The sequence below is a fragment of the Neolamprologus brichardi genome, chromosome 6 (assembly GCF_056152115.1).
Source record: "Neolamprologus brichardi isolate AB-2024 chromosome 6, ASM5615211v1, whole genome shotgun sequence".
Classification (NCBI taxonomy): domain Eukaryota; kingdom Metazoa; phylum Chordata; class Actinopteri; order Cichliformes; family Cichlidae; genus Neolamprologus; species Neolamprologus brichardi.
In genome coordinates this window covers 1897813-1911439 of record NC_142109.1, presented here as the reverse complement: position 1 = coordinate 1911439, position 13627 = coordinate 1897813, and the positions used below count along the sequence as shown (strand labels likewise).

Below are 13627 nucleotides of genomic sequence, written 5' to 3'. Positions count from 1 at the left end.
AAAAATTTTGCGTCTCGCAACAAGACGAGGGCTAAACTTAAGTTCATAGGTGATAGCAAATGCTATTGATATGACATGGATAAAAATGTTGTTTTAATAAATTACAGAAAACCCTAATGAATAATGTCTGGGTTCTCTATACTCAATCTTTACTGTCTGCAAACGTCATCTCCAAGCGCCGGGTAATTTGACAGCCGGGTCCTTCCTTCTTCTGCAGCACCCGGCGATCTGGAAGCTTCTAACTAGGGTGCTGGTATCGGCTCCTTAATCTGAGTCCATCCGAAGCCGAACTGTGGTGTTTCAGCGCCAGAGTTCACTAGTCTGACTCTGAAGACTCCCCTTAACATTTCCCATCGATTATAAAGTCAAGATGCCTGAAGCGATGGCAGCACCGAAGGTTTCCAACGGAGGCAAAAACAAAGGAGGGGCGTATGTGGACCGCGACAAACCGGCGCAGATTCGCTATAGTAACATTTCTGCTGCCAAAGGTATTTTGATATAATCATAGTTATATACAAGCAGCTAATATGGGACTCAGGGTTTGTACAGCAACCTGCTCTGCTTGTTTGCTGGGCACCGTTATCCCTGGTCCTATAGACGGTACCTTCCGCCTAGTCCAAATCTCATTCATTATAGTTATACTCAGGTTGACGGCCTTTCTTTGCTATATAAATACAATACAGCGGCCATAACAGATAATGGTCAGTTAATATTTTACAAGAATCCAACATATTTATCTAATGTTGAATAAACCATTATGGGTGCTTGTATTACTTTTTCCAGATTAGTTAAAAGAAGCAAAATAATACATGAATAATAATGTAATAATTTGAGGGTTTAATTAAAAAACAAAAAAGAGCACTACTGAGCACTTGCTACAGGATGCTAATGATTCAGCACAATCTCTTCATTGTTGGGTTGTAATGCTGCTGAGCTGTCAGCTGAACTAGATTACACATTTTTGTAGTTTTCAGTAAGATCCCTTTGATTTTAATAGGTAATGTACAACATAGAGGTTCCTGCTATATCAATAATTACTTGCTTGACTTGGTTATTACCTGTGTTCTCATCCATCCCTTTGTTGTTTGTTAGCTGTTGCAGATGCCATCAGAACAAGCCTGGGCCCCAAAGGCATGGACAAGATGGTCAGTGAACAGATTTGATGGCTTTACCCAGGTCCCTCATCACACCTGTATCTAAGCGAAGGCTGTTGTTTTTGGTTTCAGATCCAGGATGAGAAGGGTGATGTAACCATTACCAATGATGGGGCCACCATCCTGAAGCAGATGCAGGTGCTCCACCCCGCTGCTAAAATGGTACGTTACAGCAGCCCGCACAGAAGCTTTGCAACTAAAGCTGACCTATGAGCGCTCCGTTTCTAAGTATAATTTTAAGCTTCGTTAAAATTTTCCTTCAACAGTTTACACCAAACACTGTTGTTAATTTGGCGATTAACTCATATGGCCTGAACCAAATGTGTTTCAGCTGGTGGAACTGTCCAAAGCCCAAGACATTGAGGCTGGTGATGGCACCACCTCTGTGGTGGTGATAGCTGGAGCGCTGCTGGATGCCTGCTCCAAGCTGCTGCAGAAAGGTGAGTGCGCTAGGGGATCGAAAAATCGAAAATGTGATGCTACAGCTTAATATTTTTCTCTTTTTTTAAGAGTAAAAAAATTTGAAAGTTAGCATATTTATTAGTAACTTATAGTAGAATTATTTCCATCTTTTTTTGTATCTTGTAGTTTGTTTTTATGTGCATTTTGAATTCACGCACTGGACATGGAGTGTAGAAATGTTGACTCCCTTTACTTTGCGAGGCTTATTTTGCACAGTAGATGAACTTAAGATGGCACTAAAGCCCAATACAAGATAAATAAGAATCATTTTTGAGCTGCGTATTTGGAAAAGGTGAAGAATAACAATATGAACCTTTAATTGAGCACAATTGAGCCCGTTTAATTACTCGTCTCACCTGCCAGGTATCCACCCCACCATCATTTCGGAGTCGTTCCAAAAGGCAGTCGATAAGGGCGTGGAGGTGCTAACGGGCATGAGCCAGCCAGTGCAGCTGAGTGACCGTGAGACGCTGCTCAACAGTGCCACCACGTCACTGTGCTCCAAGGTGGTGTCACAGTATTCAAGCCTGCTGGCACCCATGAGTGTGGATGCTGTTATGCGAGTCATTGATCCAGCCACAGCCACTAGTGTCGACCTACAGGACATCAAAATCATCAAGAAGCTTGGGTGAGTGTTTTTGTTTGTTTTTCTACTCTTATTTAAGCAGTTTCTTCTGATTTTTGCTAGGCTTAATCACATGTGTGTGTTGTGTGTTTAGAGGCACCATTGATGACTGTGAGCTGGTAGACGGCCTTGTGCTGACCCAGAGAGTTGCCAACACTGGTGTGACCCGAGTGGAAAAGGCCAAAATTGGCCTTATTCAGTTCTGTCTGTCCCCTCCCAAGACTGATGTGAGTCGCTTGATGAATATCTGCTGACAAGAAAACCCTTTCTGCCTTATTTGTTATGCTCAGCTTCAGATTGTAACAGTGAACTACAGTTCTGACTGCTTCAACTGCTATCGTTGCTCCTTTTCCAGTCATACAGAAGAGAAGACATTGTTTTCAGTATATATAAAACACTGTCAGTGCTGTTCTTGTGAACCATTGTGTATTCCTTCAGGAAAAGCCTTCTTTTTCTGACCTTCTGTTGGGTTTTTGTGGGGCATGTAGATGGACAACCAGATCGTGGTGTCAGACTACGCCCAAATGGACCGCGTGTTGCGGGAGGAGCGTGCTTACATCCTCAACTTGGTAAAGCAGATTAAGAAGGCTGGCTGCAACGTGCTGCTCATCCAGAAATCCATCCTCAGGTATGCAGGGAGCGAAGGACACGAGAAAAACACACTCTGCTATGCATTTCAGTCTTCTTCTGTCACTCTAACAACTAACTGTCATGTAACAGAGATGCTCTTAGTGACCTCGCCCTGCACTTCCTCAACAAAATGAAGATCATGGTGGTGAAGGAGATCGAGAGAGAGGATATTGAGTTCATTTGCAAGGTTAGTATTGTCAAATGAGCCACGGCTATTTAATGGACATATAGAGCTACATCACATTTGGCAGCACTTTATACTTAAAAAGTTTTTATAGTAAACTAATCATCAGTTAACAAGATTTGTACACTTTTAACTTGTTAGCAAGTATTTAGTTTTGACAACTGTTAGCATTGCACACCATTTAACTGAAGCCCCACCCCTTCTTTAGACTATTGGCACCAAGCCCATCGCCCACATCGACCACTTCACTCCAGAGATGCTCGGCACTGCAGAGCTAGCAGAGGAAGTCAATCTGGATGGGTCCGGCAAACTAGTCAAGGTACAGTTGAGTCTTCGCTCAGAGAAACTCAGTTGATTTTTTTTGAGTTAAAGGACACAGACTGTTTCACTTGCAGCTGAGGAAAAAATGAGCTGAAACAACTCTGAGCCTCGCTTGCCACTTTTTGCAGATCACAGGCTGCACGAGCCCTGGGAAGACGGTGAGCATTGTGGTGCGCGGCTCCAACAAGCTTGTGATTGAGGAGGCAGAGCGCTCCATCCATGATGCTCTGTGCGTCATCCGCTGCCTGGTCAAGAAGAGGTCAGTCGGTTATTTCTGAAGAGTAAATTTCATTGTAAAAAAAAATTCTTAACGAACCTGAAACATACCCCTCCATGCTGGCTCACATGGCAAAGTTGGACTGTTCAAGAACACCTTTAGATACAGTTACAGGGACGATTGCCCTCTGACAAAGGCGCTTTTGCACTGACTCATCCTGCAGGAGCGTAACAAACAGAGGAACAGTATTTAGGAAAGCTCGCCATTATTTTCGCAATGGGTTGCTTCTGCAACTTTGATGGAGAGCATTCAAACAGATGTATTCTTTTTTTTTGAAAACGTATTTTTGTTGTTATTATTTTATTTTGATCCTAATTTCTCTCAGTAATAGGATCAGATCCAATGGCTTTTGCATGTTTGCCTTCTCTGTCTCTCAGGGCTCTCATTGCTGGAGGTGGTGCTCCAGAGATTGAGCTGGCTGTGCGTCTGGCAGAGTACTCACGCACACTGGCTGGCATGGAGGCCTATTGTGTGCGGGCATACGCTGATGCCCTGGAGGTGATCCCATCAACGCTTGCCGAGAATGCTGGCCTGAACCCCATCTCCACTGTGACGGAGCTCCGTAACAGACACGCACAGGGAGACAAGATGGCTGGCATCAATGTTCGCAAGGTTGATCTTTTAATTTATTAATTAATTTATTTTTTAAAGTTAGCATAGCCTGACTTTGTGGAGAAGGTACTGCTAACAGAAGTAGATATTTAAGCTACTTATCCAATAAAAATGTTCTCTAGTTGCTCTCCAATAAAACTATTGTCTTGTTTGTTTGTTTTTTAGTGCATTAATTTTCTTTTTCCTGTTGAATGTCAGTGTAAAATGAATTTTGAAATGTGAACAATTAGACACAAAAGACACTTAATTTTACTCTAAGAACATTTAATTTACACACCAAACAATTTGTTGTATGTGCAACAGGGAGGGATCTCCAACATCCTTGAGGAGCTGGTGGTGCAGCCTTTACTGGTCTCCATCAGTGCACTGACACTGGCCACTGAGACGGTCCGTAGCATCCTGAAGATTGATGATGTGGTAAGACTTAATCTTTTTTTTTTTTTAACATTTAAAGTGAAATTATTTTAAGATCATTTCTTGTATACTACCTTTGGCTTTTTGCAAAATCTGAGTATATCAGATTACAGTTCAAACCAGTGGAAATGTGTTTTCTTGTTGCAGGTGAACACCCGATAGGTCTGTCCATTGAGTTTTGTCACTAAGCCTGCTCACACTGCAAGGGATCAGAGGACTCTGTTAACACCATTCTGTTCAGATTTCCACTGTAGTTGTTACGTTGCATAATTTAATAAAAAAACAACTTGTTTTTTTTGTTGACATTCATTCCCTGTCTGTGTGATTATATCTTTTAAAGCAAGTTGAACCTTTACATCTTGGCATTTTGTCTTGTTTCTGTTAATCTGTATAATCAGAGCATGCAAGATACCTGTACCTGTCATATGTCTAAGTAGCAAACTTGCACACTGAAGATTACAGTTAAGAATAACAATAACTGCTAGATTTCACCACTGAATCAAATAAAAGGCATTATTTTTAAATATCCATCATGCAAAGCAGACAAGAACATATAAGTCTAAAAAAAAAATCAAGTAGTGTTCTAGCTAATTTGTATAAGTAATCTGCATCACAGATGCAAAGTACTTAAGATTTAACCATATCTTTAGACTTAATTTATTTTGGGGTACTGCAATTTTGTTGTTTAGGGTACTTCTGGAGGATTCATTTTTCCACATCCATAACTTATGTCATAGTATTAATCAATACATTAAGGCAATTGCAACATTTTTTTGTTCAACTATTCGTTTCACAAATTCTGGTGCTTTTAATTTGTATGGAGCCCAAGGCTTTTCATTTCCTGCCACTCTCCGTCACTTCCCTCCCAACCAAGCTTCTCTGTTGCTAAGGACTTCACTTGCTACCTGGATGTGGAAAGAGAGCGAGCTTGTCATCTCGTCTGAGTACTCTTACTACAAGTGATTTTGTGACGCAACTTAAAAAATAAATAATAAAAAAAAGCAACATTTACAAAAACATGGCAAATGCCCACCGGAAAAACGTTTTGGTTACTTCATGTTTGAAAACGCCGGTAGACCCGCACACCAAAGCGCCGTTAGCTTCGTATGAACGCGAGAGAGTCCTGCCGTGCGTGGTTACAGGTCACGTCGACAACCGGGATTACGAGAAAGAGGTAATTTTTTTTTACCGAGTTTTAATTGTTGTGTACCGATTCCGAATATCAATTACAACACCTGCCTTTTGTTTAAAAAAATCCCCTAATAATCAGCCTGCCAGCCCCCTTTTTACTGACATGTACCGTAGCTTTCTGGTTAATTTACAGTTAGTTAATTTAGACTTTTCCTCAATGGTGGAGGAAAATCCACACAGAGAGTGAATTACTTACATGCTGGAGAAAAAATCGCAGACTAAGTCACTGTAAATACTTTAATCCTGCAAAAAAAAAAAGTAATTTATTGTTCCAACAATTGTTAAAATTTATTTTTAATAATAATAATAATTTAGTAATAGTAATTTAACATAGATAGACCCCCGGTCATTCTATACAGACCTTTACATTTATTGTTACTGGGATCTTTAACATATTACAATTTGAGACATTGTATTTTAAATATTAAGTTTAAACTGTCTGAACAGAGTAGAATCGGCTGTTTGTATTTAAAGTTTTTTTTTCTCCATTATTATCCAGACTTTACTTTGTGAAGTAAGCCACACACTGTTTCTGATCTGGTTCCAACAGGCTGTTGACCGTTTAAGGTCAGCCTGTGTGGTGGAAGGGATTTGATCTGTTTAATTTGTTTAGCATGCTATTTGTGGACTTCCATCTCAGCTACATTATCAGATGTCACATGTAGTGTATAATCCTAAAATCACTCATCTTCTGCTGTTCTTCCATCAAGGATCTTGATCATTTAGTAAAAAGTTGTGAAGGCAGACACCTGATGTAAATTGTATGTCTGCCTGTCGTGCCTCAACATATGGTCAGTGTCGCTGCTGTGACAGCATAATAGGCTTAGTCCTGGAGGAGTGCTCAATGAGTGGTGGTTAAGCCATTATGTTTGAAGATGTAGGAACGTGAAATGGATCAACGTGACAGCTTCACAATTCGTATATTTATTCCATGCAACATTTAATATACCGAATCCAAACATATATTGTTCAAAAAGTTATCTAATGATGACCTATTCTTCTGTATTTTGCCTCTTGGACTCTTCTAGAATAGCTTTGCATGATTCACACTCAGATATTACCTATTCATCTTATACTGGGACTTGATACAGCCCCTCAGTCCATCCTCTGTCTGAAACAAGCTGTTTTAGCTCCTCTCCCTAATAAGCCAGCAAACTTTCTCATGATTTGCTGCCGTTTGCAAATTGAAGAGATAAACAGCAGCTGGAAGAAGCATCTGAACCCACAGTAAAAGTGTTGGTGAGATAAGGATATCCCCTATCACTGACACACAGAGCCAAAAACAAAACGAGAACGGAAACATCTCATGTGGCTCACAGAGGTTACTTGTACATTACCTGACCTCATTATTGTTATTATGACTCATTATTAACTTTGATCATATTTAATATAAGCATCCACCACTGGAACAGCATATCCATCCATCTTCCTCCACCTATGCAAGGTTGCAGGGAGGCTGGAGCCTATCCATGTTACCATAGGGCGAGAGGCGTGGTACACCCCGGACAGGTCACCAGTCTGTCGCAGGGCAGCGTATAAGTGCAGCGTATTTCAGTCACTTATTATATTTAGATATAAAATGGCTGCTGATTGCAGTATGAGATTGTTGTGACTATTTCAGATGGAGTATGAGGACTCAGGCTCTGATTACTGTGATGAGGACTGCGCTGGGGCAGGAGGCCCTTTCATGATAAGCAACTATAGAGCAGCAGGAGATCGCCTCGACCTCAGTCAAATCTTCTTCTCCAATGAGGAGTACTACAGCAAGCTGGAGGAACTAAAGAAGGCCCACCTGCACACCATGGCAGAGCTGGAGAGCATGTATCAGCAAAAGCTGCAGCTCAAGTCCATGGAGCCATTAGATGTGACAGTGATGGATGGAAGGCAGAGGTGGGTGGATTTTCTTCAATATTATGTAAGGAACTAAACACTTGTTCATTGTCTTTCTGTATGTAAAGAATTTTTGGAACAACACTAAACAGACAAAAAACCCCACAAAACATATAGTGAAGCTATGCAAATGTGAACCTGTGACCATAGTCCTTTTCTGATTAGAGAAAAGCACACAACTTTTGTATCCAACAATAAACCACTGATATTGACACTTTTGACAATTTTAAGAATTTTATGAGGCTTTTATATAGTTGTAATTTATTTGTTTAGATTCTAGGCTGCTGACTGGACAAAATAAGCTTTGAGAAATTGTGATTGACATTTTTCACAGCATTTTCTTAAACAAAACTAATAAATTGGTATTATTATTGATGACTTTTATTCAAGTTTGTTTTTTCTTCTTCTATTTTTTTTTGTTTTTTAGACTGCCGTGGGTTCATGCTACTGCTACAGCTTCCCACTGTCATTTGAGGAAGTCTCACTCTGCTGTTGAACTCAGATGGGTCTCTGGGCATTCAGACTCCTCAGATGAAGATCAAACTGCCGGCAACAATGTTGAGAAAGGCATACTGTTTTCCCCCAAAGAGCACATCAAGAATATGTGGAAGGACTTTAAGCTGTCCCCTTATCATGCCCACCTGTCCTCTGCTTCGCTGCGCAGTCTAACAAGTGACCAAAATAAACCACAAAAGAGAACAGGGCACAAGAAACAGAGGAATAAAGACAGAGAGCGGGAGCACCGGAAAGATAGAGTAACCGTCCCAAAACCTTTCCAGATGACACTACGTGAGGCTGAGCAGCGAAAGCGAGGCATAAAGACACGCTCAGAGATCGAACTGGAAAACGTAGAGCTGCGACGGCAACTGGAAGAACTGACAGAGTGTCAGAGGAAGTTCCGTGCCAGCCCCGTACCTGCACACATTCACCTCCCACTTTATGATGAGCTACAAGAGCGCAACGAGGAACGACGGCGAGCCATGCGAGAGCGAGAAGAGCAGCATCTCCGGACCATACAGAAGCCATTCAGCTTCTTAGAGCGGGAGCGGCTGAAGAAGGAGCAGAGACAACTACGTCACCTGCAACCATCTGATCAGGAGAAAGTGAAACCCTTCAAGGCCAAGCCTGTGCCAAAGTCTGTCTACATAGCAGCATCAGGGGAGCAGATGAAAGAGGAGCAGCTGTATCGGTCTATCAAGATACAGATGAGGGCTGAGGAGATGCTTCACAATGCTTCCATGCCTCCGAGCATGCTCAAACGACGGCTCAGTGAACGGAAGAATCGCAAAGATATCAAAGCTGGAGTCGGGGAAGGTGACGGCTTTTCACACAGGCCGCAGATAAACAAAGAGGTACCAGATTTCAACGCCAGTTATAGGCGCTTCCAGAAGCATCTGGAGAAACGAAAAGAGATAAAGCCTACGACTGCATGTGAACCATTTGAGCTGAAGACATCACAGATTTCCTCACACCGGGAACGGATCCTGACTGATATCGAGAAGGAGCAGAGTAGCCCTCAAACACTGCGCTGGCCATACATCAGCCCTGGGCCAACCCGGACGCCAAACTCAAGCCTCTGTTCATCCCTCTCAGGTAGCCTGGAGGTCCTCCCTGCCAAAGTCACAGATGCCACAAAAAAGCGCCATGAGGCCGTGAGGTACCACCTTAGGGCACCAAAAGCTTCCATCATTTTAGTAGAGACAGTGAATTGTCCCATTTAGACAAAGTCCTCACCAGCTGTCTTCCGTGATTAAAAAGAAGGCCTCCTCCCAGCTTCCCCTGCAACCCTTATAACCAAATACACGTATATAGCTTGTTTTTGCACCCATAAGCTTAATTACCTGCACTACCTGTAAACATTCCTACATCCATGACCAAATTTTCTACCGGAATAGGAAGGTGCTGCAGCAGAGGAAGAAGGCTGAGGAGGAGGAGGAGCGGTGGAGGGAAAGGCAGATGCAAAGGGAGAAGAGGCTGCAGGGGCTAGTTCTGAAACGTGCCCAGGCCAATGACCCCCACCTAGCTCTTTCACAGACCCATCCAAACAAGCTCAAAGAGTTCAGGTATGCTGAAAACAGCGCTACTTTCACTCTAAGCTTTGCTGAGCAGGTTTTTGCAAGAAACGCTTGGTTGCAAGTTCCTATGGTCATGCAGTACATTCAAGTTGAGTTTTATATTTGTCTTTAAGTAAGGAAATGCACTTTTTTTCTTTTTCCATGTTCTTTAATGAGAAAGATGATCCACTGCACTCTTATGTTTATAGGAAACAGGATCTTCAGCGCAGGAAGGAATACAAGCAGGAGATCAAAGAAATGCAGGAGAGAGTGAAGGGAAGGCCACTGTTGTTGGAGCAAGTTGCACAGGTGATTGTGTAACCACGACATAGCCACATCCTATCACATCATCACCTGCATGACAATCCTGCTGTCTTTCATCTTTTACTACACCATTTGGGTTTTATCATGACGATGTATGTGCCTCTAAAGATTTAAAAATGTGAGGATAATTAGAACGAAATAGCTTTAAATTTGATGAAACAACAATTACAAAGAAGCCAAGCAGTAAATATTCATGTGCAAAATGTTAGCAGAAATCTTTTCTTGCTGGAAAGCACACAAAGAATCCATTAAATGCATTTCAACTTTTTTGGAGAAATATAACTATTGTTTTTCCAGCTAACTTCACAAAAGAATTTCCCTTTGAATAAATGAAGTCTTTATCTTATCTTATCTTATCTTATCTTATCTTATCTTATCTTATTTTATCTTATCTTATCTTATCTTATCTTATCTTATCTTATCTTATCTTATCTTATCACACTCTTGTACAATCCGTGTGTCCTCTCTCTCTCTCTCCCTCTATTCTCCTCACTCTATCCCTATCTACTGATAATCACACACAAACATTGTATCCAACAACAAAATAATATCACACTATGACAATCACTATTATCTCTCTCTCCCCCCCTATCTTTGCTGGTTTTGGTACTTTATGTCAAATCAGTGATTTATGTCCACGATTTATGAGTTAGGAAGTAATAAAAGAAGTAATAAAAATTAATGGCAGTCATAATTTTTATGACTATAATAAAATTATGATATTTCAGAACTCGGTAATAATCAATAATCATATGAACAAAAAATTTATGATCATGAAAATATGGTGATGAATAGGCTGTTTAACCTCCTAGGACCTGGCGTCCACATATGTGGACATCACATTTTGGGTTATTTAGACCAAAATACTCAATTTTGCTCTACAAGGGCCTGATATCCACTTACGACGACATTATACTGCTACTGTTCTATCGAAATTTTAAACAAATATCCTCATATGTGGCTCTAATTTTTCTTAGAAACAAAAATCAGGTAAAAAAAAATCTGGTAATTCTTTGTTTTTACATTCATTGGGTCCCAATCAGCCCAAATATCAAAGAGAAATCAAAAATGCATGCCGTGGAAGAGTTCAGGTCTTAGGAGGTTAGGATAGAAATTCAAACTGTGGAATAAATATATTTTCTTGCTGCAATCATTTTAAACCAAAAGGTTTACTTTTTTGACCAAAAATGCCACATTGGACCCTTATTCAGGGGACCAAATAAATGCAAAGTCTTCTTTACTTGAGGTTAAAAATGTCTCTTTGGCATTTCATTAAAAAAAAATCTGAAAGAGCAATGTTGTAAGTGGGAATACGCCTGAATGTGGTGAGCAGCAACACTGAGTTGTGGAGCAGCTGGTAAGGACTTGTGTATTTCTGCAAAGTCTGCAAAGCTGTCTTGGTTGATTTCAAAAACTCTGCATACTTAACTCGTCAGAAGGCCATAAATTCAGCTCATTAGTCAGATCAAAACCGTCCCACGGTCTCTTAGTGGCTGAAGCGAGAGCCTGCCTCTCTGAAATGACTTTATTGATGGGTCTGGGAGAAGTTCAAGATCATGGCTAGAGGTTACAGTCAGGGGGCTATTTCCGGTAGGTGAAAGTCAGGCAGGCGAGAACTTCTGGTCACTCAAAGTCGCTGGGGTTGAATGAGGGTGAAACAGCTGTTTCACAGCAATCAGGTTAAACACGGCCTGGTTTAACACATTTTAACACACACATACACAAGTACCCAAAAACAGGGTCCTGCCAAGGTGGCATTTCTTGTCAAAAAAGTAAACTTTTTGCTTAAAATGACAGCAGCACAAAAATTTATTCCACAGTTTGAATTTCTATCTCAAACAACCTATTCATCATCCTATTCCATCACCATATTTTCATGATTATATATTTTTTGTTCATATGACTATTGCTTATTACCGAGTTATATCATAAATATCATAATTTGTCATGGTTTTATGATATTTATAAAAATTGTGACTGCCATTAACTTATATTACTTTCTTTATTACTTCTTAAGTAATTAAATGTAATATGTTCTTTAAGTAGAACATATTCCTTCTTTGCAGTACATCTTTAATTATTCTAATAGTTTGAATTTGTCCTGCTGTAACAGAGGAATGCCAAACAGGCTGCAGATAAACACTACACCAACACCCTGCATGGATGTGACGTGACAGAGGAGTTTATCAGCAGTAAAGCAGGCAAATTAGGATCTTCACCCAAATTGTCTCCATCCAGCGAGAGCAAGCAGAGGTAAATCTGTGACGCTTACAAACTTACTAAACTCAGTATTCTATCTGTTAATAAGTGGTTGGTACACTACTCATTATGTTCTTTTAATAATTAGTGACCTTGAGGAAGCAGACCTGGGTTATGAAGCAGTTCACTATAGGAAAGTCTTCCTGGATGATGATGTGGATGATCCAGCCGAGAAGGAGGGAGGAAGAGCAGACGAGGAAAGCGACGAGGTCTCGTCTAATTACCAAGACAGTCACCACACAGAGAAGGATTGTCTTGGGGATGATTGCCATTATTCTGATGAAAGTTATCAATACTCAGACGATCACGAGAATTACTCAGAAGACAGTGAACATGCTGCTGACACTAAGGAGCAGGAGGCAGAGGACTGATATTTTAAATGTCATCATGTGTTCTTTCTCTGAGAGAGAAAGCTGACCAAATTGTGAGAGGTTAATGTTTCTTTATTATAGGACTTTCAAGCTTGAGCTGTCTTGTTTCATCCCTTGATGAAACAAGACAGCTCTGTTTCATCCTTTGAAACTCACTATTTTTTCTAGTTTTCTATCATTTTTGTGTCATGGCTGTGACAGATGTGAATGATTGCATTATGTGATTTCATTACCATACATTTAAGATAACGACTTTATTTTACTTACTAGAAAGCATAACAGTAACAGAAATTTCATGCTTGAGGAAGTAACTTCAGACACAGCCACAAGCCATTGTCACAACACACACTTTGACTTGCCCTGTTAGGAGAACCCTGTGTTTCACTGGTCTTTTCTAGCACTCCATGATCAGAATGTGTCCTGAATTAGAACTAATAGTTCATATTTGTTGTTGTGATGTACTGCTTTAGTTCTTAACATTTTCCCACTTTTTAAGCAGTGTCTAAATTCAACTAAATCAAACTATCACTGAAAATAAACTTAATAAAGAAACAGCAAAATGTAACTTGAATGTTTGGAGTATATTCTCAGATAGTTATATTATTTAATTGTTAAATGTGCATGTTTTCTTTTAGCACGTCAAAATGTGTTATATATAAATACTTAATCAATAGCTGTCCTTTTTTGTATTGGCTTAGAATAAAAGATTTCTAGTTATGTGAAATATTTTATTGACTGGCATTCCTGGACACATGGCCCCATGTAGAAAAAAAAGCCACTCATTTAAGAACTAAAAATAGTGTAATTTGGTTAAGCATTTAAGTAATTCAGTATTTGTTGCTTTGGGCCTGGCAGAGGT

At 40.3% G+C, this 13627-nt stretch overlaps 2 protein-coding genes across 2 annotated transcripts; both read left to right on the top strand.

Moving 5' to 3' along the window:
- The first annotated feature begins 170 nt into the window (after positions 1 to 170).
- cct4 (chaperonin containing TCP1, subunit 4 (delta)) lies at positions 171 to 4988 on the top strand. Its single transcript, XM_006806120.2, has 13 exons — positions 171 to 488; positions 1093 to 1145; positions 1227 to 1316; positions 1486 to 1594; positions 1980 to 2244; positions 2336 to 2468; positions 2730 to 2869; positions 2962 to 3058; positions 3264 to 3374; positions 3505 to 3635; positions 4031 to 4265; positions 4569 to 4682; positions 4827 to 4988. The coding sequence occupies exons 1-13, from the start codon at positions 371 to 373 to the stop codon at positions 4839 to 4841; spliced, it is 1611 nt and encodes a 536-aa protein (XP_006806183.2). The 5' UTR covers positions 171 to 370; the 3' UTR covers positions 4842 to 4988.
- A 495-nt stretch (positions 4989 to 5483) lies between these two features.
- On the top strand, positions 5484 to 13492 carry fam161a (FAM161 centrosomal protein A). The gene is made up of 7 exons (XM_006806119.3): positions 5484 to 5853; positions 7492 to 7760; positions 8188 to 9417; positions 9656 to 9823; positions 10024 to 10123; positions 12252 to 12391; positions 12486 to 13492. The coding sequence occupies exons 1-7, from the start codon at positions 5698 to 5700 to the stop codon at positions 12766 to 12768; spliced, it is 2346 nt and encodes a 781-aa protein (XP_006806182.2). The 5' UTR covers positions 5484 to 5697; the 3' UTR covers positions 12769 to 13492.
- Positions 13493 to 13627: the final 135 nt, after the last annotated feature.